At 42.7% G+C, this 27,700-nt stretch overlaps 1 protein-coding gene across 3 annotated transcripts in view; it reads left to right on the top strand.

Moving 5' to 3' along the window:
- COL22A1 (collagen type XXII alpha 1 chain) overlaps window positions 1–27,700 on the top strand; it is a 262,270-nt gene that overhangs the window by 174,622 nt on the left and 59,948 nt on the right. For all 3 annotated transcript variants that reach the window (XM_075085891.1, XM_075085889.1, XM_075085890.1), the window contains 9 exons: window positions 4,760–4,813; window positions 16,564–16,617; window positions 16,866–16,919; window positions 17,874–17,927; window positions 19,389–19,442; window positions 19,853–19,888; window positions 23,178–23,240; window positions 25,080–25,133; window positions 26,195–26,236. In XM_075085891.1, the coding sequence (XP_074941992.1) occupies window positions 4,760–4,813; window positions 16,564–16,617; window positions 16,866–16,919; window positions 17,874–17,927; window positions 19,389–19,442; window positions 19,853–19,888; window positions 23,178–23,240; window positions 25,080–25,133; window positions 26,195–26,236 (465 nt within the window). The remainder of the gene's footprint in view (window positions 1–4,759; window positions 4,814–16,563; window positions 16,618–16,865; window positions 16,920–17,873; window positions 17,928–19,388; window positions 19,443–19,852; window positions 19,889–23,177; window positions 23,241–25,079; window positions 25,134–26,194; window positions 26,237–27,700) is intronic.

Here is a 27,700-nt window from a genome sequence, read left to right as displayed (position 1 = left end):
AACCAATTTTGGGTATGATGTGCTGTACTGCAGCCTGGTTTTCTAAATTTCCATTCTCAAAATTTTCCCATGCTCAAAGAACAATCAGTGAAAAACAAAATATATACAGGAGTCTCATAGTATAGTAAGAATAGTCTTATGGGAAAAAAAATGGAAAACATCTTTTTAAAATCATAACCTTTAATGAATGTCCTTCTCAATGATTAAGACTCTAATGTATATGAGTCCAGCAGATAAGTAATAATAATTCCCCTTTTTTCTAGTTACTGCACGCACAAAATAATTTATGTGAAGCACAGGATACGAGTGAGTTGACTGTAGAAACAGAGTAAACTTAGAAAAATTTTACTGCAAGACCCTTTTTTTGGTGAGCTAATTGCGAAGGTCAGTGTCGCGGTCTGTCAGGTTGGAGGCAAGAGGACTGGATACAGCTCCGGGAGTGAGTTACAAAGGGGTGTCTTCTGCATCTTTAGTTCAGCTGTCACATTTCAGGAGGTTTTCATGTTCATGTGTCCACACCCCCTGAATGTTTATGCCCGAAGTCAGAGCAGCACAGAAACCTTAACAGACCTTTCTTGGCTCTTTACAACTGGATTATGAGGCTACGAGTCTCACTGCTACATATTTGTTTTACAATAGAGCCTAAAGGATCCTGTTAAAACAGGGGACAACTGGGTTCAGAGCGTACCCTCCACCCAGAGGAGATGTGTTAAGAGCACTTGCCAGTACATGAAAGGTTTATCCCTGTTAGCTGTCACAGGGGAGATAAATTTATCAGATCCCTGGAGGGCTGCTGAGCTCTTTGTGTGTTTGATGGTGGGACAGAAATATATGTATTTGACTTTCCCCTTCTTGACCCATCTGTCTCGTGTCTAACTGTGTTGTTGCATATGATATTGCTGTTCTGGCCAGTCACAACTTGAAATGTGTGGTCGACACTGCTTCAACTCTTATTTCTCTCTGTATGAACTCCCCTTGTTTTGAAACACCTTAGACTCGCAGGCGCCAAGGGAAGGAGATAGCTGATTGGTATCTCCAGGGGCAGATGTCTAAACAATCCAGGAGAGAGAGGAGAACAAATTTGCCCAGCAGACTAAGTAGGGCTTTTGGAAGGAGCCAGTCCCAAGGTGCAATCTCTCTCCGTGTCTAGAAGCTCTTAAAAACCTTTTTTTCCTTTGTCGCAACAGCCCCCGTGATCAGCCATTAGCTGGCCAACCCCGATGGTATTTGCATCCTCAAGCTAGGGAGGCGCTCTCACTTCACAATTTACTGTCATTCTCTCACACATAGTGAGACGGTAAAAGGCTGGTGCCTCAGGGGGCTCAAATATTGACTAACACTTCTGTATTTCTTCTGGCTTCTCTAGTAATGTAGAGGTAAAAGGACAGGGCTGAAATGGGTAATCCTAGTATCCCAACTAGTTTACAGAGGAAATAGTTGGCATTTATGGTAGCAGTCGTATTCGTTGACAATTAAGGATGCTTCCTATAGACTTGGTACCAAAGGCAACTCTGTCCTGGGGCCAAACCTCAGTGAAAAACATGCATATTAAAATATATGGCCATTCTGGCTGTTGGACAGCAAGATGAGAAACAGTCTTGGGCTATGTTACCTTTCAAAATTTCTTGTCTCTTGGTTTCCTGTCCTCTGTATGGTAGAGATCTTTCCAAGAGACGACTGTGTTAATATTTGTGTTATATTTGAAATGTTCAGATGACATTGCCTGCCCTGGCAAAGTTCAGCCATGCAGAAATCAAAATGTAAGCAAACGAACAAAAAGAAGGAAAAAGAGATTGATGGTATAGTTTAAACCCAGAGTGAGACTGTAATTGTCAATGAGGTAAATATATCAATTTCCAATAAAACACATTTTTAACTGTGCTATTGTTCAAAGAGCTGATGAAGGCAAATAATGTATTTCATATAGTCGAAGGGTACAAATTCTTACACACTTAGCTGATTCTTACTCTAAGTAACAGCATAATTCCTCATTTTCTGTGTCATATTATTAGGCGATGTGAAATTTTGCTGAGCTTTGCTCTCATAGGTATAATTTCTCCCAGCAAGTATTTCTGTGCTTTACAGACAGGCTGTAATGTTATGGAGCAGATCTGTTGTAGTTTGATTTTGGCTAAATTCTGAGTGGCCAAAATGTGCCCTTCACAGTGGGAAATTCCACTCGGCTTCTCTGTCAGTATAATTATATGCTGCTTTAAGGGATTTCCCAGTGTTTTGAAAAGCACCAAAGTTTGTCAGCATTATTCCCAAAGAAAGGATAGGTTCCCTTTACATCTCTCATTGCTGCCACAGATCAGTGTGCCTGGCCATCAGTATGGAAACAGAGCAATCGGTGTGTACTTGTCGCAGGAGGCAAAATATGTCCTTCCTCCGCCTTCTTGGTTTTGGGATGGGTTTAGGGAGAAGGTGGTGCTGCTACCACCTTCCTCAGGTTCCCCAAGTAATATTTTACAGGTGTGACCAACTTTCCAAAAAGTAGCATTTCAGCAAACTGTATCCAAATAATGCCCTTAAGCTACAAAGCTGCTAAAGCCACACGCTTGTGGACCTCCAAAATAAGGTCTACGTGTGCTACTTGCATCTCTTCGCTTGCAAGGTTACAAGGCTCATTGGGATTTTGTTCCCCTGAACACTAACGTGTGTATCAGCCATTGTGGGTTTGGACAGAGTATGCACCAGGATGTGTTCATGCTCTCTGACTTGCAATATCTGGGCGACTACTTAGGGAGCTAATTCCATTCTGCTGATTCGAAGGGTTATCAAAAGCATTTATACCAGTTTCCTGCCCCTAATGCAGTCTCTGAATTAGAGTCTAAGAAGATGCAAAAGCATTGGAAGGAGAGGTATAAGGTGGGTGGTAACTATGCCCAGTGACCAATGAGGTTGGTGGGACGTGAAGGAATGGGTTACACTGTGCTGTGTGCTGGCCTCAGTGTTGTGTCTGTGGAACCAGCCACCATCATGCACGGCTCCGGTGTTGATGGGGAGCTGGTGGTGGCACGCAGTCATAGTCATCTCCCGTGTCTGCCCTCGCACACCACGCCCTGTATGCTTATTTATTTATTTATTTAAACGAGTATTTTAACAGCATCCCTTGAATGGTCACCTTGGCAGTTGACAAAATGAGCCTCTTTAACTAGAAAACATATGTTGAATCTTGTGGTGACATGAGTCCTGTAGGTTAAAAACGGGCTCTTTTTGGCTTTGAGAAACTAAGAAGTGATAGATTTTGAAAAAGTAGAAGGAGAACTTATGAATAGTGCATGTACTTGAGTATATAATGCAGATTTTTATTGGTATTAGGGAAATGGGGAAAAAAATCTTTTCCTGGAAATGACTACAAACGTCCTCTGATACCCAAGGATGTTATAATCACCCCTTTAATTCTTCTGTATGTGACAGCTGCTTTTTTTTGTTGTGAAATAAGGAAAAGATCAGATCCTGACACACCAGCTAATGAAACTCAGTCAACACTGAGCAAAATATGATGAAAACTTGGTTTGTGTGTAATGTTTTTAGTTTTTGCACTCATTTAACTCAGCAGGAATGATATAATATTTTTCTGGACATATTTCAATAAAGAAAAATAAAGGCAAAATTATATAACTTTTATATTTCTGTATGACCAATCACATCATCAGTGACATGAAAGTGGCCTGGTTTATTATAATATCCTTCTGAAAAGAATATTAGTTTGGGTCAGCTGTAGAAATGAGGAAGGGAAAAATAACTTTTCTCTGTCTCTCAGATACTTACATGACTCCTCTTGTACCCTGCTAGTATATTACTAACAACCTCAGAATTATTAGCGATTCAGTGTCTATTATGTGCCAGGGAAGGACAGATTATTTTTACAAGAAAGCTGAGTCACAAAATATGTGACTTGCTCAAAATAACACAGCAAGTCATCTGCTGAGTTCAGAAACAAATCCAATCCCCGCCTTAACTCCGGTGCTTCAGGCATCCTTACTATATCCTTTCTTCCTTTTTTTTTTTCTTATGAAGGACTTCTGCCTTGTGAACTACTTGAGGATAAACCCAAGTCTATAACACATGCCACAGCATCCATATAGGTGAACTTGTCTCAAGGGTACACTCCAGGTCCTGGCTTATCCTTCCCGTGCACTGGCGAAGCTCTCTGGTTCCTCTGGAGGAATCTTTTTTTGCTTGCAGAGGAGTCAGTGAGCTCCATCCCTTGGCGGTTAATGCCAACCCTACTTAGAAATGCCTCATGGATTCCTATTTTCTGGCTTAGAGACTGTGAATCTTTTATATTCATCCATGCACCAGAGTTCTTAATTATTTCCATTCTTAATGCATGAGACTGTGCAAGGAACTCGAGGGATATCGCTTGGCTTCCTGGGGAGGGGTGAAGGGCTAGACCGTAGCAAGGAAAGGGCCTCTCAGCATGGCACTTCCCTTGGCTGCATCTCAGCACCGTGACATCTCTGACCCTCTGTGGGCAGCACCCAGGTGGGACTGCAGGGTGTAAGAGTCGCCAAGGTGTGCATGAGACCAGCCCTCATCTGTGGGGGCTGTTACCACAATCCGGAGAGGTACAGACCTGTCAAAGACAACTGGAGTTTCGCACCCAGATGGTGTTTGCTGCCTTCATTTCTAACCTTCATGTTTTGTGTACCCACATCACAGTGATTTACCAGTTCTGGGGTGAAAGACTTTGGAAAGTCAGTAGCAGTCTTTTCCTCGGCGACTAATATTTTCTCTTCTGTTGAACACACAGGGTAAAAAGGGAGAACCTGGATTCCCAGGAATCAATGGTCTGATCGGCCCTCAGGTAAGTGATGATTTCTTCACTTTCATATAATATGTGAGAAAGCATATTTTGTGGCAACAGGTAACCTGGAACCACAATGCAGCATGCTGTGACCTTGTTCTCTTCTCACCTGCGCCGTCTTTGAAGTTAGTGTTTCTCCTTTAAGAGCCAGACTGATTTTTCCTGTTGTGATTGAGAGAAGTCTGCCTGTCTGGCAGCAATTACTTTTACCTTCCGGAGTTTTTCAGCAACTTTGAACAGGGACATAAGGAGGTGTTCTGTATGTGATTTCCCCACTGCTTGTGATCAGAGCAGTATCATTTGGAGGGAAAGCAATGATTTGTGTTTAGGACAGTGTCTCAGCTAATTGTTGGCTGTGTGAATTGGCGATTGCAGATATACCTCCTGTGCTGCACGCGTGAGGGAAGAAGCAGTTCAAAAAGTACTTGCTATTCAGAAAGCACACTTCTTTGAGCACAAGACTGGTTTTGTGGCTTTGATACTCACATTTCTATTTGTTATAGAGGGATAGGTGTTGGTTTATTGATAGGGGCTTAAAACTAAAGGTTTATTCTTCCCGTGAGGAAGGATGTCTTAAGTTAATGACTCCTTAGCTCCTTTTTTTTTTTTTTTAAAGCTTTTGGCAAGTTCTTGCTCCAAATTGCACCGTCTGTAACATCATAAGGACAAAATTGTGCTGTGCACGTTAAGAATCATCAAGGAAGATTTGGCTCCACCTTGGATCAGGCCATTCTGCCCTGTATTATAACAACACTGACACTTACCCCTGGCTTGGTTTCTTGCTAACTTTGTAGCCAAATTATCTGACCCGACTCACTTTGTAGGGTCACTCCTGCAACAAAAGTAATATCTGTGGGAATGTCCTCAAGCAGGAAAGATGCAACCTCACTTTAAGGTGACTACTCAGGATAAAACTGAGCATTTAATTAATTCCCTTTTTAATAATAAATTAACAAGGTGGATCTTTGGCTTTGGGATTTTGTTTCAATAATTGGTTAAGTTTTGGGCAGGAATGAAGAGCCTCCATTACTGCCACTGTTGGTGATGTATTGCAACGAACGCCACACCGCTAGACAGCAGATGCTGATTTTTCATTTATTTCTTCTGGCAAGTTATGCCCTTGTAACCAGGAAACATCACGCAGAAATGGTTTCTGTGGCAGACGTTTTGTAATAAGCTCTTCACATGTCTGTGGAGGATGTCAGAGAGGCAGTCCAAGGGCTTGCAACCCTGTGCAGGTGAGGGCCTTTGTGTCCAGCCGGGAACCTTGCCCTGTGGAACACCACTTGATACTGGTTTACATATTATTAAGACATCTTCCTTTGGTACGGTACGGTATTTGGTTTGCGAGTATTTCATCAGCAACCTTCAAAAAGAATGAAGACAGTATTTCTAATGTGTTTAAGAGTTTTGCTGGTTTTGGTTTGGTTTCTGTGGTTTTGTTTTTTGTTGTTGTTTTTGTTGTGTTGTTTTGTTTTGTTTTTCCATTGGATAACATTAAAAGATGCCCCCAAGCTTTCTGAACCATTGGGAGAGGATTTTCATTGCTTTTGGAGGAAGATTTTCCCCATACATTATTTCTAAAATATCTGACACTATCCATCCAATGTCATACTTGCTCAGCTCAAGTTCCCTTCAACTTTTTTTAAAAAATATATATGCATGTGTTAACATTGTACAAATGTATCTGAGAAAACTGCTGACATAGCATTAAGTAATTTTCCTTTCTGCACAGGCTAAATAAAGCTAGCAAATTTTATGTTAATTAAAACCACATATAATGCTAGCCCTATCAAGGGATACTTAAATTGACTGTTCCTCCAGGCTAACTGTAAGAATGGAAAAATATTGTTCCTATTCCTGTACTGGCACTCTGTTCTGGACATATTACTGCAGATTTCTATATTTCTGTTTGGAGAAAGTGCTTACATTCAGTTTGTGACAAAACTACTTCAGCTTAACAGCACTTTTAAGCACTTCATCAGCATTTTTTTTCTTAATCAGACTATGCCCAAAAAAACCTCAAGAAGAAGAGTGGTTTCCTTATGTTGTAGTTACATGGATATTCTTCCAAGTCATGTATGGAAGTCTTTGTCACCTATTCCCGTGCTATCTCCATGGCACTGAGCCCAACTGATTTGAGTTGGCCACACATAAACTAGATTAGGACACTAAAATAACCTCCCTTTCCTCTGCTCTTTTAAATTTAAACACAGTTTTGTTTTGTGACCTGATTCCCCCCATTGATAGGTGTGTGGGAAGGAAGGAGTGGATACAGGAGCTGTAGAAGGCACAGTGTTTCTGAAAGACATAGAAAAGACCATCTGAAGTTATTGCTGGGCTTTGTCAAGAGAAATAGTTGCTGTCATGTGCAGTCCAACTGAGAAGCTGGAAGAAGCCACAGAAGGATCAGGCAGCTGTGCAAGGGAACCCACCTGAGGGCTACTCTGGAGCAGGGTTGGCAGATCCAGTGATGAACTGCAGTTGAGATGATGTCAGTCCCACTTCAAGGACCAGAAGGTTCAGAAGGTTATGACATCATAGGAGTAACTGAAACATGGTGGGACAACTCAAATGACTGGGTGATCGCAATGGACAGTTACAGGCTCTTTCCTAAGGACAGGCAGGGTAGAAGAGGTGGAGGACTCACACTCTACATTAAGGAAAACCTTGAATGTATTGAAGTCAACTATGGTGATTGCGACTACTCTATTGAATGCCTTTGAAGGGGTCATCTCCAAGCAGGACCTCACGGTGGGCATCTGCTACCGACATACTAACCACAATGCCAATGCCAATGAAGCGATACTTGGGGCACTAAAGCAAGCTTCTGGCCAACAGAACCTGGTCCTGATGGGTGACTTCAACTACACAGACATCTGCTGGAAGAACAATACGGCAGCTCGCATGTCATCCACCAAGTTCCTGGAATGCGTAGAGGACTGTTTCCTGATACACGATAGACGTGCCAACCAGGAATGAGGCACTGCTGGACTTGCTATTCACAAACCAAGAAAGCCTGCTTTGTAATATCTGGGTTAGTGATAGCCTTGGCTGCAGTGATCATAATATTGTGGATTTCGGGATTCTGCTGAGCATGCTGAAGGTCAGTAATAAGACAAGGGCTCTGGATTTTAGAAAAGCAAACTTCAGCTCACTCAGGGCTCAGCTGAGAGGGATCCCATGGGACGCTTCCATGGAAGATAAAGGACCTAGTGAGTACTGGGAGTTCTCCAAGAACTCTCTGTTGGAAGCACAAAACCAGTTTATCCCCTATAAAGGAAAGGGAAGTAAGTGGAGCAAGAGGACGCCATGGCTCAACCATGACATCCTGGGTCTACTCAAATCCAAAAGGGAAGCATACCAGAGATGGAGAAGTGGAGGATTATCCATCCAGAGCTACAAGGACATTGCCAGAGCATGCAGAGATGCAGTTAGAAAAGCAAAAGCCCAGCTTGAATTGAAACTGGCCATAGATGTCAAAAATAACTAGAAAGGTTTCTACGGGTATGTCAACCACAAGCAGAAAAAGAAGTAAAACATAGGCCCACTGTTGAACAGAAAAGGAGTCAATCACCAATGATGCAGAAAAAGCAGAAGTCCTCAACACCTTCTTCACCTCTGTCTTTACCAACACTGTTGGGTCCCAGGCTTTGGGAAGAAAATTCCTCGTCAATCCTAACATATACTCACCATCAGTGAAGGAAGAGTTAGTATGTGAATTATACAGGAGCTTGACCCCTAGAGAGCGATAGTCCCTAACACCATCCACCTGAGGGTGTTGAGAGAGCTGGCTGACATCATCGCCAGGCCGCTCTCCATAATCTTTGAGAAGTCATGGAGGACGGGGGATGTCCCAGAGGACTGGAGGAAGGCAAATGTTACCCCTATCTACAAGAAAGGCTCGAGGGAGGATCCGGGTAACTATAGGCCCATCAGCCTTATGTCAGTCCCTGGGAAAGTTATGGAACGAATCCTCCTGGGGGCCATCACAAGTCAAATGAAGCACGTGATTGGGAAAAGCCAACATGGCTTCACTAAAGGCAGATCGTGCTTGACAAACCTGGTGGCCTTCTATGACAAAGTGACTTGCCTGGTTGACATGGGGCGGGCGGAGGATATTGTCTACCTGGACTTCTCCAAGGCCATTGATACAGTCCCCCACAGCCTCCTCCTGGAGAAATTAATGCGTTATGGCCTAGACAAGTGGTCTGTGCAGTTGGTGGGGAACTGGCTGACAGGCCGCACCCACAGTGGGGTGGTAAATAGCTCCTTTTCCAAGTGGCAACCTGTCACAGGTGGGGTCCCCCAGGGATCGATATTGGGCCCAATGTTATTCAACATCTTTATAAGTGATCTGGATAACGGGATCAAGTGTCACCTGATGAAGTTTGTGGATGACACCAAACTGAGTGGGGAAGGAGACACTCCAGAAGGGAGAGCTGCTTTGCAGAAAGATCTGGGTGGGCTGGAAGAGTGGGCCAGCAAGAACCTTATGAAGTTCAAATAGGACAAGAGTAAGGTCTTGCACCTGGGAAGACATAATGCGGGAGTGCAGCACAGTCTGGGATCCACCTGGCTGGAGAGCAGCTCTGTGGAAAGGGACCTGGGGGTCCTGGTGGACAGAAAGCTCAACATGAGCAAACAGTGTGCTGCTGCGGCCAGGAAGGCCAACAGGGTGCTGGGTTGCATCAAAAAGGGCATCGCCAGAAGAGATCATTATCCCGCTCTACTCAGCACTTGTCAGGCCACACCTGGAGCACTGTGTACAGTTCTGATCCCCACTGTACAAAAAGGATGTGGACAGGCTGGAAGGGGTCCAGAGAAGGGCCACCAGGACGATCAGAGGACTGGGAAGCTGCCATATGAGGACAGGCTGGGAGAGCTGGGTTTGTTCAGCCTTGAGAAAAGGAGGCTTAAAGGGGATCTCATCACCGTGTACCAGTACTTAAGGAGTAGTTACAAAGAAGGTGGAGACTCCCTTTTTACATGGAGTCCCATGGAGAGGACAAGGAGGAATGGAGACAAGTTGCTCTTGGGGAGATTCCAATTGGACACAAGAGGAAAATTTTTCACACTGAGGACAGTCACCATTGGAATAATCTCCCCAGGGAAGTGGTTGACTCGGCCACGTTGGACGCTTTTAAGAGTCGTCTGGACAGGGTGCTGGGCCATCTTGTCTAGACTGCTCTCTTCCCAGAAAGGTTGGACTGGATGATCCCTGAGGTCCCTTCCAACCTGGGATTCTGTGACCATGGACTGGGTGTGGTTACATTTGAAAGTTAACTTAACTGTCAAATCCTGAAACAGCACCAAGGTGGCTACTTCTCAGCTAGCCTGGTGAAGTTTTGTGACAGTAGCATAGCCCTAGTTGTGCCTCTTTCCTTGTACACACCAAGTCAAAGTAATTTTAATCCCGAATTATTTTTAAATTTTTTTTCCCCTTCTAAATCAGCTGTGGTGGTGAACCAGTCCCTGTACTTATTTGCCCCATGTTGTCCAGTCAGCACCTCCAAGAATGAGCATTTATTTTCCAGTGACCTTTAAAAACGGTGCTCTTGCAACACCATTAAAGCCATGGAGTAGACACTCTGGGTCATATTTCCCCTCTGGATATGAATGATTTTCCTGCAACAAGGACACAGACAACTGAACTCATAATGTGTTTATGTTGTTATTATTTATTTGTACTATTTTAGCTTCCAGGAACCTTAATCATGGGCCAAACTTCTATTGCTGTAGGCTGTTCAAATGCAGACTGAAAAATGATCATTTCTGTAAAGCACTTTCTGTTGAAATAGATGGTTGGGTACCAAGCACAGGAAACAACGAGGCTGTGCATTTCTGCATAGTTGCCCAAGATCTCAGTATACCTTGTCTATCCCATCATCTGTTGATAGGAAAAGTTCAGAGAAGGGGCTGCAGGCAGCTGATGAGGTACCTTTGCAAATGCTTCTCTGGGCATGAGGGGTATCCTGAGGAGGGAGATCTGCAGTTAGGCAGCGTACACTGAGTGGGCCGTGAAGGCTGTGTTCACAGGCTCAGCAGAGACGGGGGATGATGCCCCAGTACTGGGGGCTCAGACACTCTGGGCTGTATCGCTGAATCACCAGGGCAGGGATTCAGCTCCAAACGCAAGCACTTGTTACGTTAAAGATGGGGATACAGGTGTCTGAGCTGCTGTTGATGAAGATCCAGTCAATATAATCAGTGGAGCCTGAAGCTTTCCTAAAGCAGGTACCTACAAATGGTCTGCTGAACCACTTTCTAGATTCCCCGAGCTGAGCCGGTACATGCTGTCCACCTGTGGGATAGCAAAACAAGTAAAAACTCTTTGAGTTTTAAACAAAAATACTGTACCTCACACTTGTAGTATCTCTGGGCTGTTATTGAGGTTTGCCTTAGGCTAGATAACCTGGTATAACTGAGACCTGAGAGGAAGACCAGTACAAGGCGTACCTTTTATGATCATGGCTAGCAGTGATTTGATTAGCATGGACTTGTCCGTAGGGTGTGAGTTCAAGCTCAGCTTTTCTTAAGTAATTCAGGAAATAAATTATATCCCCTGAAATGCATGATGTCCTTAATGTCCTTTTTATAATGCAAGTTAATACTGCAAAATGTAAGAAAAGAATACAGGCCCCAGCTGCAAAGCTCAGATTGAATTCAAACTATGCCAGTGCTGCTCAAAATTGGAAGATATTGCTCAGAGCTATCTTTAATAAGATCTATACCTTTAACAAAAGTAAAGAAAAAAAATGTATTCACCTGTGCAGATCGCTAATAGTACTGAAACGAAAGACCATAAGGGAGGTTTTTTTGTTGTTTTTCTCATTTGCTGCACTGACTCAGTAAACCAACTCAAAGCAAACACATAGGGAAATAAATCTTCCTCTGTAGACAAAAGAGATCATGTCCACGTCTTACACTAAGGGATGAAATTAAACGAATACTGCCTTTCACTGGAAGCAAGAAATTCTCCTGGAGAGACTGCTATGTACAAAGTCAACTTTATTCAGTATTTTACAGAGCTGGAAAGACAGTTCAGAGAATTTTTGTTGGAAAAACTTTATTTTAAAAAATAAACGTTGGTACTCCAATTACAGTACCACCTGGTGCAATAACTGGAGACCTCATCTGCTTGTGAATTACGGCACTATCACTGAAGCTGACTGTGGAGCATGCATCATACAGAAATGCTCATATCTGCCGGCTCTTTAGGCTTTTGGTTTCCAGTGTCATCAGCAACAGCCTTTTTCTACATCCTCTTATCTTTGTCTTGGTTTGTAAAGCAGGATTTAAAGAGAGCAATATGGTGCTCTAACGGAGCATTACTGAAAATAGTTCACAGTAGTTATTCTGGTGGATACTGTAGTGCCTGGGGTGAGGAATGAAGAGCAGATTTGAGGAGCTGAGCCCAGAACCCACTCAGCTGCAGCAGAGGAGAAGTGGAGAGTTGGAGTAGCAAGGGACATAGTGAGACATGTGGACTGCTCCACAAAACTAGCTGCAACAGCCTCATTTCTGATGCGAGAGAAGTGGAAATAAAGGGGAGACAGTGCAAAGCCAACAGGAAGGGTCTGTGGGGACTTTATGAGAGGCAAAATTGCAGAGAGTAATTGATTTTGAAGTGGAGACAAGCACAGACACTGGAGGGGAAAAGGCTGTCAGCACCATAGTTATGCAATTTGCTATCGTTGTGGCAGCGGACAGGATGCTCTTGCATGTCCCAGAGGTTCTTCTTGTTCATAAAGCTGGCACACTGACTAAAAAGCCCAGACCATGCTCTCTTTTGACATGGATTAAAGGCTTCTCTAAGCTTTTCTCATAGTGTAAAAGAATCCAGTCGTCAGTATGGAGTAGTATACAGAAAATATGTCTGTACGAGCTTTGCCTCTAGAGACAGATATCTGGAAAAGCCATCAGGCTTCAGTTTCTATCTTGGAACAGCAGTTTTTTTCACCTCCTTCTAAAACACAGCCATCCCTTCTTTCATGGAAAAGAGATTTAGGCCAAGCAGCCTACTGATACAGTCACAGATGAAGGTTTTTGTTCTTTTTCAGAGCTTCATTAGAAAGTGCAGCACCTAAATCTTAATAGTTCTGCCTTTCCACGCCTGCCTTTCAGCAAAGTACACACTGGAAGAGCAGAGCATCCTTTAGCGGATCCTGGAGGACAGGCACAGCTAGCTGTTCCTCCACTATGGGGAGTGTCTGGTTTCTTTCCTGAGAACTGTCCCTGCATCACATTGTCTAAGACATAGAGCTGGATAAAATACAAGCCTGAAAAAATCCACCCCCACCCAATGTCATGCCACAATGCACACACCTCTGCACACTGTTTGGATTTTAATGAGCATTTGAAATCTTTTTGTTTCAAAACAGCGGTTGGAAAATACTTTGGTTTAAACGTTTTGATACAAGATCCATGTTTTGTATTTGTTTTCCAAACTGAGTTTGTGTAGCCCTGTTTTTGAATAAGTTTTCATATATAAGTTTTTGCTTCAACATCTAGGAAGCACACATCAGAACCTCTACACTCCATGATTGTTTTCTTCTAGATCAGAGTTTTAAAGGGATAACACTGGGGACTTGATTTGGGACAGGGACTGTCGTCTGTATAATTCATCAAATGATCTCTGAAAAAGGTGATCATTTAAATCAGGTACTTTAATCTGAATTCAGTTAAAAAAGGGAAGCAAATAAAACAGATGGTGTGAGATTTTGGGGTTAAACATTACAAGCTGTCCTGCTGCTGCTGTTTCATGGGATTTTTTAATCACAAATAAATGCTGTCAGTTTGGTCCTTTCTAAGTACTTAGAAATGATACTCCTTGCTCTGAAGGATACTCAGAAGTCAGTAGAAAGGCTACAATAACAGAAATTTATATACAAATGAAACTGATTTCTCTGGATAGTAGCAAAAGGGAGGGCTCTGTAAAGGTAACGCATGATGTATTTCCGCAACTTTCATGTGACCGTGCCATTTTATTTCTCTGTGTCCCAGTCACTTGCTGTAGCTCAGGCTGAAGAAAGCAAGAAATCCAGTAGGACAGTAGATGCACTAGTGGGTGCAGTCAGCTGGAGAAGCCTGTTAGCATCCTGTGCACCTCCCAGGGATACTGGTTATTACATCAACCTGTCCATCTTAGGCTTTTATCGGAAGAGCTTTCCATTAGTAGGTATAACATTTGTTGGTGCAGCATGTGGTGAAGCTACCTGAGTAACCCAGACTTGGGCATGATGTCGTGGATGATTGCTCTCATTGAAAGCAATGAAATGGAATTATCAGTGGTAATTTAGGGTACAGATTGGTGTCCTTCCTTTTAAAGACTTCTGGTTGTGTAAGGTTATTGTGGTCCAGAATATGGAAATTTTAAGAGAATGTTTAGAAATTGTCTTGGATAATGAGAATATCAAGAGTTACTAGGAGAAATAGTTAGGATGAGGAGGGTATAGCACCTCATGTTTCAGGGATTATGCTGGTTGCTGAGAGATGCTTGAGTAAGACTTTGCTTTTAGGTCAGATTGACCCGTCTGTACTGTGTGGGGTAACTTGCATCAGACCTGCAGATGCTTGGGCTGAGGCTGGGTCCTGGCTGGAGCTTTTCACCTCTTGATAGAAGGTCCCTATTGTAGGGTCATGGAGAAACTGTGTTTGATGGTGGGAGGTGGTTCAGTTATGGGCAGAAGGAGAGAGAACGAAATTAGCCTATTAGGGAGGAACCAAAGGAATTGGCAAGGAAAGTCTACAAAGGTAAAAGTCTGCACTTTCTTTCCTCCATAGTCCACTCTGCTGCTGAATCAGTTTGTTGTTGCCTTCTTTCCCAGTGCTGCACCCACTCTACAAGGAAGCCCCTTCTTGGAGCCCGTATCTTCTGCACAGCCTCTCAGCAATACCATGCTTGTAGAGGTGGAGTAGGACTAAGGAGAACTTCCAGGTCCTTGGAGCCTGAGGTCACTCCATCCAGTTCTGTCTGCAGTGTGGTATTTTCTCTTTTGCTGGGCTAATTTGGACAGTTGATTCTTTTCTTTGAATGGCAAAGCCTTTTTAAAGTGATGGGTGGTCTTGACCAGGTGTCTCCTGATGCGACTGGAGCTCTTTAACTGCAGGACCCTTCTGCAATAGCAGCTGAACCAACATCCCTTGATGCCGATGCAGGGCTCCCTAGGAATTACATCAGTAGCATCAATGCATCCCAAGGCACATTTTTCTGTGGAATTTTTAGGTGTGCTCACATTTTAGGCACTCTACAAATGCTAATGCTGTTGGTGAGATGACTCCATGGCTGTTCTGTGTTGCAATGAAAGCAAAACATGGGAGCCAATGCATCTGCAGGTCCCTTTTTTGGTCACTTTGCCCCATCTATTGGTGAAAGGCTGCCTTCTGGCTGAATTTTACAAGTGTATTCTAAAAAGACTGCTTATCTGCTACCTTCTCTGCCAAACCATGGCACAAATAAACTCCATGTCCTCACTTTTTTACACCATTTTATTCTCTTCGGCTACAGTTTTCCTTTAATGTGAAACGCTAACACTGACTCATAATACCTTAATCACAAAAGCTGTGCTTTGTGATACGGAATGGTGACACAGCTCTAGCAGGGAAAATGCTGCCTGGCCATTTTCTATCTTGTATCTGTTGCTCAGTTTCAATTCTTTACATAGGGTTTGGGCTGGTGGGGTTGTTTGTTGGGGCTTTTAAAGTACAAACACACCAGAACTCTCTCTATACTGCAAAGTGAAAATGAATGCAGTCATCATGTTGGAAAGGCAGAAAGAGACAGCCAGGCTAAAATTTCAACTCAGTCGTATATCCATTTCTCACATCTGTCCTCATGTTGTTTGCTTGGGTCCTGATCCAAAAAATACATGAACACATGCTTCATTCTGAGCACAGGAGAAATTCTATCTTGCCTACAGTGGAAGCTGAAAGTAACAAACACCTCTGCATCTCAGGCAACCTGTTAAGATCTGTCGAGTATGGAAACAAATTTCTCAGCTAGGAAGCCAAATTTAACAATTTGCTCAATACACAAAAATAAATCCCTCTGAAAATTGGATGGCTATTGAGAGAATATTTTCCCTAAGAGAAACAGCTGTTGCAGGGAGATGAGTAAGAAAGACTGTTAGGACACATCCAGCTGAATGTGTGCACTGAAGTATGAGTTTGTGAGAACCTTTTACTATCAACAAAGTTAATGTAGAGCACTAAAATGGTGGTGCATTTGTTTTAAAACACCTGCTCCACTATACTGTTTCTCCACCCTCTTGGATTCATATTTTTACCCCCCAGGCCCCCCTCCCCCAAAAATAAAGCCCAAACCACAAGCCTGGTTCATTAATTAGTTACTTAAGAGATCTTTTTGCAGATGTAAATTGGTCACTTTGAAACAAAATTAACCCAGATCAAATTAGGCTGGATGCTACAGGGGATCCCACTGGGCTTGCTCTGTGTTGTACATTACCACTGATGGCCTTCAACTTCTCCGACTCTTGTACTGGATTGGAGAACGGACCTCACCTTGTAGCAATAGTAATTAGTGGCTTAAGCAGGAGACCCTGCTCTGCTCGTGAGCATGGTTCCCTTGGAGCTCCGTTTGGCATCTTGGATTTCCTTGTAGAAGTTAATGAAATAAAGCTCAGTGCTTTTGCCCATGTCGAATAGGGCACCGATGCACAGGGAAGCACCTGAGGCTTTCAGCCACTATCAGAGAGTTTGATGGACTGGTTTTGCTTTCTCTCTTACAGGGACCACCAGGGCCCCCAGGCATTGCTGGACCCCCTGGACCACCTGGAGCACCCGTAAGAAAACAAGCTTGCATTTTTTGTGTTTTATATCAAGGAGCAGAAAAAACAGGGAGAATTTTAGGTCATGGGTTTCAGTGGGAACTGAGTCAGGGCCTCTGGCACTGTGCGATTTCTCTCATATACTCTCACTGAAAAGCCACAGCTGGTCCTAGAGGACACCTCTGTGCTGGGCATCGGAACCAAGCTGATGCTACCTGAAGTACTGATTTTTATTTAATTTATCTTCTGATTTCATTTTTCAGGGACTGCTGGGAGAGACTGGGGCTACTGGTAAAACCGGACCACCGGGACCCTCTGTAAGTGTTGAGGAACTGCTCCCCTTGCCTCCGTGCTCTCAATGACTTCAGATACTTTAGTTCTCAAGTCTTTGCCTCCTTTCCTGCAGCTTGTCTGCATGCAAGATTTTAATGTGGGCTCCAACACTGTTGCCTTTAATGCAGACATTAACCTCTGATACCTTTTATGAACAAGAATTTTACAGTCCCAGCTGCGCTATTCCTACACATTGGGATCATGATGTTTTCCTTGTATGATACCTTTCAAAACTCATTTTTCATCTGGCAAGATATTGTTCTTCCAAACCTGGAGTTTCCTGAATTAGGCCAAAGAATTGAAATTAAAATCTCAGATTTAGCAATTTCTGTTGGCTGTTAAGTCAAGAAAGGTGAATTATGAAGCATTAAGAATTGACACCTACAGTCTGCAGTATTTGGGGATTGACTGACACTTGGAAAGGGGACAAAACATTTTATCACCATTTTAAATGCAATTTTAAATGTAATTTTAATTCTTGCTAAACAATTCTGTCACTATGTACGGTATAATTTTGTTTTAGGAGTCTATGTATTGCATAAGAAATTACCAATATTTAAAAGAAGTAATAGACTTTAAACCATCTTAATAGCTACATATAATAGAGACTTACAGAGAATGATAGTAAAAATGTAATTTTTAAAGTTATTTAAGAATCCACAGTGCCTGAAAGTGCTATGCTGTTGTTTGCCTGTAACAACACTGACATCCAGTGGTCATTCACCAAAACTGGGATACTGGAAAAAGGGCTGAACAGATATGTGCATTGTAAGAACTTTTGTATATTTTGAGTCACAGTAGGGAAAAAGTCAGAACAAAATGTATGAGGTGGTTCTTCTTTTCTTAAACTTAGGGATGAACTGAGTGTGCTTATGCTGAGCTTACTGTTAATGATTTAAAGAACATGTGCTTATAGCTTATGATTTTCTCTTGTTTAGGGGTTGCCTGGCAAAGATGGATTCAATGGGCTTCCTGGGCTTCCAGGTCAAAAGGCAAGTGACACCATGTACGCTGGTATTAAGCTACTCACCTAAGCAGCTTCTCTGGGTGAGCTAGCAAGTGTAAGCGGGAAGGGGGGGCACATCTCCTGTGCCAAACGCTACCTCACCGATCCCACATCACTGAGGCACCGGTGAAGCTCCAAGGCCAAATCAGCTGGAGTGATTGAGCTGTACTGAGTCATTATGGAGATGGAGCTGGTTGTAAATACAGCAGGGTTGAGAGATCTTCTTCCAGTCTTCAACTACTGCATCCTATTTGGCAAACACAGCTGAGCACTGCAAACAGAGAAGCTTCTACTGTCAGTCAGGAAAGCCAGTGACACTGGCAAGTCAAGACATGTGTCCAAGGCCTGAAGAAGAAGAACAAAGTGTGGCCGGTCCCAAAGACATTTCGTCCCTGAAGGACTGAAAAGAAGAAATGCCATCCCCTAAGTCTTCTTAGGGCTGTGTGGCAGAAAGACAGTTCTTCATTATTTCCTACTTCTTATGCCCCATTTGAAAGCTTCTACAAATGACAGATTGGGAAGAGTTGTCTCCTCTGCTGTCTCTGCAGTGGGAGAAAGACGATAGGAGTGTTAGAGGTAGGAGACATTCTGATTGGCTTGCATCACTATGTAAATAAGTGTCAAAGATGTGTGCCATATTTTGACTATGAAGGCCAAGCTAGGCTCTGGGGATGATGACTCTATATTGGAACAAGGACAACAGCTCTTAACCATCTACTGCCTTGGATTGCATTGGCAGCGGTCGTCTTGCCTCTGATACTTGAGCACTATGATGCCTACTCATTCCAATAACACACTACATTTATACTTGTCTTTCTCAACTGAGTGCTTGAGCCCAGGTCTAGCAGAGTCCCCAGCTCCCATTTATTGGTGAATAAAGGTGAGGAATTTGGAGCCTATGACAAATTTCTGAGGCTAAATAAACTTTGGATTTTATTCACAGCCTGTGTAGTACCTGCTGCACTTCCCAGCTATGTAGCACAATTCAGCTCTTAATGCACTGCAGTCTCTGCTCTCTGTGCTGACACTACCCATACCAATAGATCAGTTTCAAAGTATTTACCTAAAAGGCACAGTGGCCAAGGTCCCAATGCCACAATTATTTACTTTTCTTAACAGAAATAATGCAGACTTTCTCACAACATATCATTTCAAGAAACTGACCGGAGGTTTTGTTTTTCAGGTAATTCACTATGGACACCTTTAATGTAACAGTGGTTGACTTTGTATTATTCCAGAAATATTCCAGAAGGGTGATCGGTGCTGGAGATGTGATCACGAACAATACTAGAATGGAAAAACATTCCAGGAAATGTACTCTCACATGGCTCCATTTGCATCCTTAGGATGATACTGAGGACCTGAGTCAAAATATTGCTCAGTATTGCCTGCAAACGTGCTTCACCACCAGAGGAGGTTGTATATTAACTTATTGTGTTACCTGCAGGGAGAACAAGGGGAAAAGGGTGAAGAAGGCTTTCCTGGAAAAGCTGGCCCTAAGGTAAGGAATTTTATTTCATAGTTTGCTGTAGCCATTGAGTTAATCAGGGTGTGATTTTGGAAGTTCTTATACTGAAGTCGGGAGTGTAAGTTTCCTCTAAAGTTGGAGGCATAAGAGGATGAGCAGATGCGGCTCATTGCCTTTCAGAGTCCATGGTGTTCCAGAATACCAAAGCCTGTTTGATGCTCCTCTCTCAGTTCAACATATATAGGGAGATCTGACCTGGCCCTTGCATCAGCTCCCTGTGGTCCAGGTTCCCAAGCCACCAAGAAGGCAATTTCAGTGCCTTGTGGGAAGTAGGTAGAACAACATGGGCCAGGGCAATAGGGGACACACTTTACCAATGAGAAAGTGTTCTTACAAAAGGGTAAGGTCCTTGCAGTGCTGAAGTTTTGCTTTTGTTTTTCCAGGGTGAACCAGGGAGCCGTGGCCAACCTGGTGAGCAGGTGAGCAGGAAAAATAGTCTTAACAGCAAGGCCTACCTGTCAGAGCAATATAAAATGACTACATGCAATGACAATGCCATTTGACAGTAACAAGATCTGTGCATGTCATTTGCATCTGCAACTGAAGATGCAACAGAGGAGTGGGTGAGACTCGTGGCTGGAGAGAGTAATAGAAAAATTTCCAGAACAAAAATATGTTAAATCCAGCTTTTCATTGTATCCTGGAAAATTCAATCATGTTGTTCCTGGTGGATAGGGAAGAAAAGGAAGGCAGAGTGGCTTAAAAGTGTTTGTTTTCCTTCACACCTCATGTTAACCCAGGCTGCTGGTTCTAGAAGATGATGAACTTATTTGTAACTACGCGATGCAAGGGATGATGCTGTCATTTCTAAGTTGTAAATGCTTACTAGGAAATAACCCCAGATGACTGTTAGACACAGCTATGTTAGTCTTTTTTGTATTGGGATTTGGATTTCAGCAGACAACTGCTGAACTCAGTGAAGAACCAGGGAAATGTCCTGTGATTTCCTAAAGCACACAGCTGTCTAGACCCCAGTAAGGACCACTAACCATAGATGTTAACATTGTCACCCACATGCCAACTATTCATCTGTAGTATGAAAAACTGTAGAGAGAGAAATCTGTATAAGGCAGAGTCTTGTATCTTTGGCATACATCTTAGGATTTTGGGGTACAGAGTATACGCCAGTAACATAAGGCTCTCAGAGCCTCAGTCTTCTCTTTGTCCTACCAGTGTCAGTCCAATCTTCTGCTGTAACAATGAAATGGGAGAACGGTCATGACCTCAGCTCCCATGTTGTCTTGTGCAATAAAGCAAAACATGCCCCACAAACTGGACTTAGATGGAGTAAGGAAAGAAGCAGCCCATGACGAGTCTCATAGCAGCTTTCCATGAGGTGTGGCAGTCTCTCCACAACCATTCAATTTTAGGAATCGCTGACCATTTTTCATATTTGCCAGGGTGTTGTGGTCAGACTTCCCTGCTGCTACCTACCTACCCCTTGAAGGAATAAGATTCCAAGTCTGAGGTAGAAAGTGAGGCTTATTGGTATAAGGCACTTAAGTGGATAACAATTACACCACCCTGCAATTGGGGACTACTCTGCTTCTATTCCAAAATTCCTTATAATCTACCTAATGGGTATCACTTAGTTCCCAGGGAAGTATCTTTACCTGGTGTCCCAAGTAAGGGGAGATCACCCTGGTGTGGGCCAGCCGTACATCAGGAGTGCTTGCATTGGGCTCTCAGGGAGCGGTTTCTATACCCTTCCTCAGTGGTTCCTGTGGTCACTGTCTAGCAGTGTCATTTCACTGTGGGGCAAAAAAACTGCCTGGCTTGCCATTGCAGGGCAAGCTTGGGCCCGGTGCAGTGAAGGGTCAGACCCCCAACCAAAGCACTGCCACTCAGGCTGAATCACCTCCCCACACAGGGCTGTTGTGAATTCCAATACTACCTTCCAAAACACTTGCCTCTCACTCCAAAGCATGGTGTTCTCCACACATTTCATAAATGTTCTCTTTTCTGTCACCTCAGTCGTAAATTAAAATATAGAATAGTGCAGACCCTTAGAGGACTTCATATATCCTCTGAATTTGACAGGAAACAGCTAATAACAGGTGTGTGAATGTAGTTTCTTCAATCATGTGTACACCATCCTCCAGAGACCCTACTTCTACCCTGCATTTCTGTAGTTTTGTTAGTCAGAACATCATGTTGGTCTGTGTCTTACTCATCAGATACTGTGTCTGACCTCAGAAGACATCAGATGTCTTACTGGTGTCGAGATACATCACACGAATGCTTCCTTCTTGTCTGCTTAGTTGTCATGTCAAGGGAGGGAACTGAATGGGTTTGCTATGATTAGTTTTTAACAAATCCACATTGGCTGTTTTCTATTATCTTTCTATCCTTGAGCTCACACAGACTCATTGATGTTTTGCTTCAGTACCTTTCCAGATGCCAAAGTTACACCACATGTTTTTATTTTTCTCCCAAATTCTCCATTTTTCTTCTTTAATGTTAGGCCCCCTCTTTGTCCTCATGATCTCTAGGGTCTCATCATCAGCCAGGATCCTGCAGTGGCTCTCATAAAGCACCACTCCCTCTGTCACAAAATGTCACTGTCACCTTGATGTTCCTAGTCATACTCACTCAACACAGCATCTTGTTCCTCACCTGATTTCTTCTGCAGACTCCTTGCACCTATGTAATGATAATGTTTTGACTCTTGTCATACTTCAGATATAATATCTTTAAAGCAGGCATCACCTTTTCTTCATTCAGTATTCATACAGCTCTTAGCGCAATTGGGTCCTGCCCATGACTGAGATCCTTCCTGATATTGCACTAAAATGCAGAGAGCAGAATAATTATAAATAGGAAACCACATGGTTATTTTCAGATGACAAACTGGGTCAAGCTGGAGCTAAATTTGAGAATACTTGATGTATTTAGAACAAAGCACATGGCACAGAGATCATAATTACACCAATAGCAAGTATTATAAAGCAGAAGCTCAAAGGTAAGGTTCAAACAGAAAGAAAACAAAATGTGCAATGGTGCATCTAGAAAATTCTAGATCAGTTTGTCAGGCAACATTTGTACCTTTCAGATTAATACAGTGCAGTTTTTGTATTTTCAGACTACTCCAGATCATTAGAAATGAAAATGAAAGTTAGATTTAGTTTTCTAAGCTGCTTTTATTTGCTTGTTTGGTCCTGCTACAGAGCATCATGAAGAAAACATGTCCTAAATTCCATGGTGTCAGTTAACAGTGTAACAGCAAAAAAAAAGAGCTCTTAGCTGTAGTTTTAAGTAATGATATTCCAAGAATAAGAAATTAGTCGATAATAAAACTAATCCAATTCTCTCTCAGCAAACTACATCTATAATCAATCGCATGAGGAAACTGGGGCAGGTTCTGGCCTACAGCATAGACCATTTGTATCATGGTGTCAGTAGGTATCAAGAAGAAAACATTTGCCGTCATTATGAGTTCTGAAAAATTCACAGTCCAGTATTAGACATGCAAGAGATAGACAGCTAAATCAGGGATTCATCCTTCCCAGCCTAAGGGCACCATGGCTAGATTAGCCTGCCCTGAAGAGCAGACTTGATGCATTTTCAACTGACGTGAGTGAGAGACGAGTTTGCCCCACCATTCTGCCTTTTCATTCTCAATTATATTTGAGAGTAACGGGGTTTATTAATAGAAGCCATGCTGATGCCTCTTCCTAGATTTCACACACTTCTTTATCTTACTTTCAGGGTGAAGCAGGTCTTCCTGGTCTTCAGGGTTTACCTGGAGTGAGAGGAGAAAAAGGAGACCGGGTGAGTGACTTTGAGCCACAACTTGATTTTTTTCTGGCCATTTGGCTCCATGAAGACTTATCTTGACTGTTCCCAGATGATGTTCTCTCTTGGTGTGATTGCTGTGGTGAGCAGCTGATTGGCATGCAGCAATGTCACCAAGTACCCCTTCCAAAGAGGTACTTTACTACCTAGTGACTGTTCCTAATTGCAGCAGAGGTGTTAATGAACAGTCATTATGTCATTAAATGCAGAAAGTTATGACTCAGGAGGCAGTAGAAGAGGTTCAGCGGTCTTTAGACTTTACTTTCAGAAATACCTGCCTGATTTAAGAACATTTTAAAAAGTGAATTGCAGCAAAAAATCACTAATTCCCCTTGTCACTGAGCCCTGGAGAAGGCTCCAGGTGGTTGGATCATTTTCTGATGGCCTAACTTCCATCCAAGTCCTGGTGCCTCCTGCTTCCCCTGGCTAGCTCCAAACCTCCAGAAGCATTTACATACCGGATCAGGGGCCTGATGGTAAATTTAGCCTTGTAAATGAGGCCTGTACTCCTGATAACTGACTGCATGCTTGAATGTGGTCAAGAAGGATCTAAAATCAAGTGAGGTCTTACTGTTCAGTTTGGCATATTATATGTATTGTAGAGCATAAGAGACAGAATGTAGTCTCTATATAAATTCATAGAACCGTAGGTCAGATACTTCCTGTTTGAATGCAAGATAAATATATTTTGTGTATGCACTTTGAGGACTATTCACATCATCCTTTATAAGCATCTCCCATTCAAATGATCAGGTTACCTGGGCAAAATAGAGAGGTAGGCACCAGTGAATGAATGATTCAGAAATCTTTAACATAAACAAAATAAACAAAACTGGTAGTATAAGCCGGCAGCGTGCCCAGGCGGCCAAGAAGGCCAACAGGATCCTGGCTTGTATCAGGAATAGTGTGTCCAGCAGGAGCAGGGAGGTGATGGTGCCCCTGTGCTCGGCACTGGTGAGGCCGCACCTCGAGTACTGTGTGCAGTTTTGGGTCCCTCAGTACAAGGGGAACATCAAGGTGCTGGAGCGTGTCCAGAGAAGGACTACGAAGCTGCTGAAGGGTCTAGAGAACAAGTCTTATGAGGGGTGGCTGAGGAAATTGGGGTTGTTTAGCCTGGAGAAGAGGAGGCTGAGGGGAGACCTTATCGCTCTCTTCACCTCCCTGAAAGGAGGTTGTAGCGAGGCGGGGGTCGGTCTCTTCTCCCTAGTAACAAGCAATAGGACGAGAGGAAATGGCCTCAGGCTGCACCAGGGGAAGTTTAAGTTGGATATTAGGAAAAACTTCTTCACCGAAAGGGCTGTCAGGCATTGGAACAGGCTGCCCAGGGAGGTGGTGGAGTCTCCATCCCTGGAGGTATTTAAAAGAAGGGTAGACGTGGTGCTTGAGGATATGGTTTAGTGTTGGACTTGGCAGTGATAGGTTAGCGGTTGGACTCGATGATCTTAAGGGTCTTTTCTACCCTTAATGATTCTATGATTCTATGAACGTCCGCTTTGGGTCTTAACTCCTGTTCCGGTGTCTCTCTTGTCCAGCTAGAAAAAATCTGGTTTTTATAACTGCAACAGGCAGTAGGATCTTCTACATGAAAGCTGATTTAGGATTGGTGCTTTCCTTTCCTTGAACTCAACTGCTATTAATTGGCTTTTGAAAATAGTGTGGATTTTATGAAGGCATCTCCAAAATGTTACATTTTTAACTGCTTTCACTACATCTTGGAGGAAGGTAAGATCAGCTGAAAGCTTAAAATATTCTAGTGGGACCAATGGAATCAAATCAAAACATGCATGTTTCCTGCTTTCTTTTCCCTGCTTTTAGGGAGAAAAAGGAAAAGATGGTCTCCCAGGATTGAAAGGTGAAAGAGGAGAAAAGGTGAGTCATGAAATGAGAATGCTTCTCCTTAGTCAAGAGATGAAAAGAGGCAAGGGCACAGAGGCAAGTGGTAGAGGAGAATATCTGAGGAAGATTAGAAACATTAGAAGTCTCTTAGCTGAGCCTTACCAAGAAGCAACAGAGAAAGCTGTGTGAGGGACAATGACAACCATTTGTTGACTAATACAAGAAATAGTAAGTAGTTGATGAAATCTAAGGACAGTTTCTTTAATTCAAAAAAACCTTTTCTTTGTTTTAAAACTGACTGATAGAAATGAGCCTGGAATTAAATTCTAAAGAACTTTCCTGTGCCCGTCTGTGATGTGCTAGAACAATAATTTAAGGAATGGTCTGTGTTTCTGCCATCACAATACTATTAATTTTAGTGAAAATGAGAGAACTAGACATATGTGATGTCCACCAAAATTTACATTCAACCACTGTGAACATGAAGGTAAAGATGAAGTACTGAATTTGCAGATGCCTGTGTCTGTATAGTGAAATATTTGCCCTCATTTTAGTGGCAATAGCCATCAGGAAGTGGGTACTACTTTGTTCTTCTTCCTAGGATACATCAGCCCTCAGTTTACCAGTGACTTTCACCATCTATGGAGGGCAAGCACTGGATTTAGAAAATTATATTTTTGATGAAAAACAGACAATTTTTTTACCATCCACAAAAGAAATTCAGCTAAACATGGTTTTCAATCAAGAACTTTGAAAAATGCAAATTAAACGCCATATCAATCCTGCACTGGATGGGGCAACATTAGAAATTCATTGACCTGTGCAGTCAGATGAATGATAAAGTCATAAAGTGATAAAGACAACAAAGTGAGATTCCTGTATGCAACAAAGCAAGGACAGCAGAAATTCTGGCCAGAGCAATGGGGTAAAATCCACCCATCAGAGAAATGCTATGGGATTTTCAGTGTCATTGCGCTGACAGGCTGTCATTGGGTTACATCTCATCTGGCAATGTTGCATCTTCTAGCTGATAATGTTGACTTTTATTTGGGCTTCTTTTTATATCCTTAGTTATATTTTTCTCCTCTCTCTAGGGTGACATCGGTTCCCCTGGACCACCAGGCTTACCTGGAACAGTAAGTAAGATTGTGTTCTGTGCTGCAACAATATTTAAGGCATCACTTCCTCCACCCAAATTCCTCAGAAACAAAGCTTTTCAAGATCCCTACTTCTCTGTACAAACTTTAGGACTCATTTACTCTGAGAGTATCTCCCTTTGCTTTGGAGAAACAATACCAGGTTGTATTTGGTCTTTTCATTTTTTGGGGAGGTTGTGTCCTCTTCTGCCTCTTTGCAAACATCATTTTTATATGCTCTTACCTTGTTGTAGCACTTAAATTGGACTTGTGATTTGTTTAGCAGCTGTGGGAGTTGTCTGAAGAAAGTCATGGCTGAAAATAGGGCGCGTGTTCATAAAGAGCTAGATTTCTCCGACTGAGACCTCAGGATAAGACTGGCTCTGAACAGATACCAGTAAACAACAGCTTGCCTTCTTGGGGGACAATTCACCTTTTTCCAGGAAGAGCAGAGTGTTCCACTTTTTATTGACATGATCTTATGGGGTGGAGCATTCAGCTTCAGCGATGCTGCAGCCTCCCAGGGCCTCCATCACCTACAATGCCATGCTCTGCTGTAAGCCCAGAAAGACCCTCTCATCCCCGAGTTCATTCTAGGTTCAGCACTGGATTCAACATACAAACCAGTCATGCGTGATTTCATGTACCCAAGACCAAGAAAACATAAATTTATTGTTTTAAAAATGAGCCTGCAATATTACTTTTGGGAGCATGAGCATGACTACAATGAAATTCTTTAAAGGCAATTAAACCAGCATCCACTGAATGTAAATACATAAATCTCACAGTTCCCTCCAGCAAAATCTGAGTAAGCACCTTGAATTAAGCACTAGGAACAGGCCTATCATTGCAACAGGAGGGCTGATCCCACTCATAGATCCCCCAAAAAAAGGGCAGATAAACACTTTTCAGCTTTTCTCACCACAACTGGTTACAGCTGCCACAGTCACATTATGGAGGGAATTTGACTCAAAGTCTGTTGATGAAAATCAAGTGTCTGAAGACCTTCATGCAGCAATGGAGGAGGTATTATAATTTGTTCCCTGCTGTTAGCTGGGCCTCTTCAATCTGTGCCAAAGAGTGCTTCATGGTACCATGGAGGAAGACTCCATGAGTATCACATAAGAATGATCCAATCACAACACCAAAGATAAACCTGCCTTAGTCAAGGCAGAAAAGGTGGTGTGCAAACACAATACCACGTGGCTAGATATAGAGAGAAGATATGCCTGACTGTTCAAGATTCCTGTGTTTATAGGGAGAAATTATTTCTATTTCAGCTGTAAACATAGATGATCATTTTGACATATCCTCATTTCATCAAGGACTAAATTTTTCTTCCTAATTTTATCAGTTTTGATAAAAGATACTGCCTCTTTCTACAAAACTTGTTCCTTTTCTTGTGGCATATCCTTCAGTATAACTATGTAATTCCTAAGAAAACCATTTTGAGATGTATGTGTC

The sequence above is a fragment of the Phalacrocorax aristotelis genome, chromosome 2, assembly GCF_949628215.1.
Source record: "Phalacrocorax aristotelis chromosome 2, bGulAri2.1, whole genome shotgun sequence".
Taxonomy (NCBI): Eukaryota; Metazoa; Chordata; class Aves; order Suliformes; family Phalacrocoracidae; genus Phalacrocorax; species Phalacrocorax aristotelis.
This window is presented reverse-complemented; position numbering and strand designations above follow the sequence as displayed.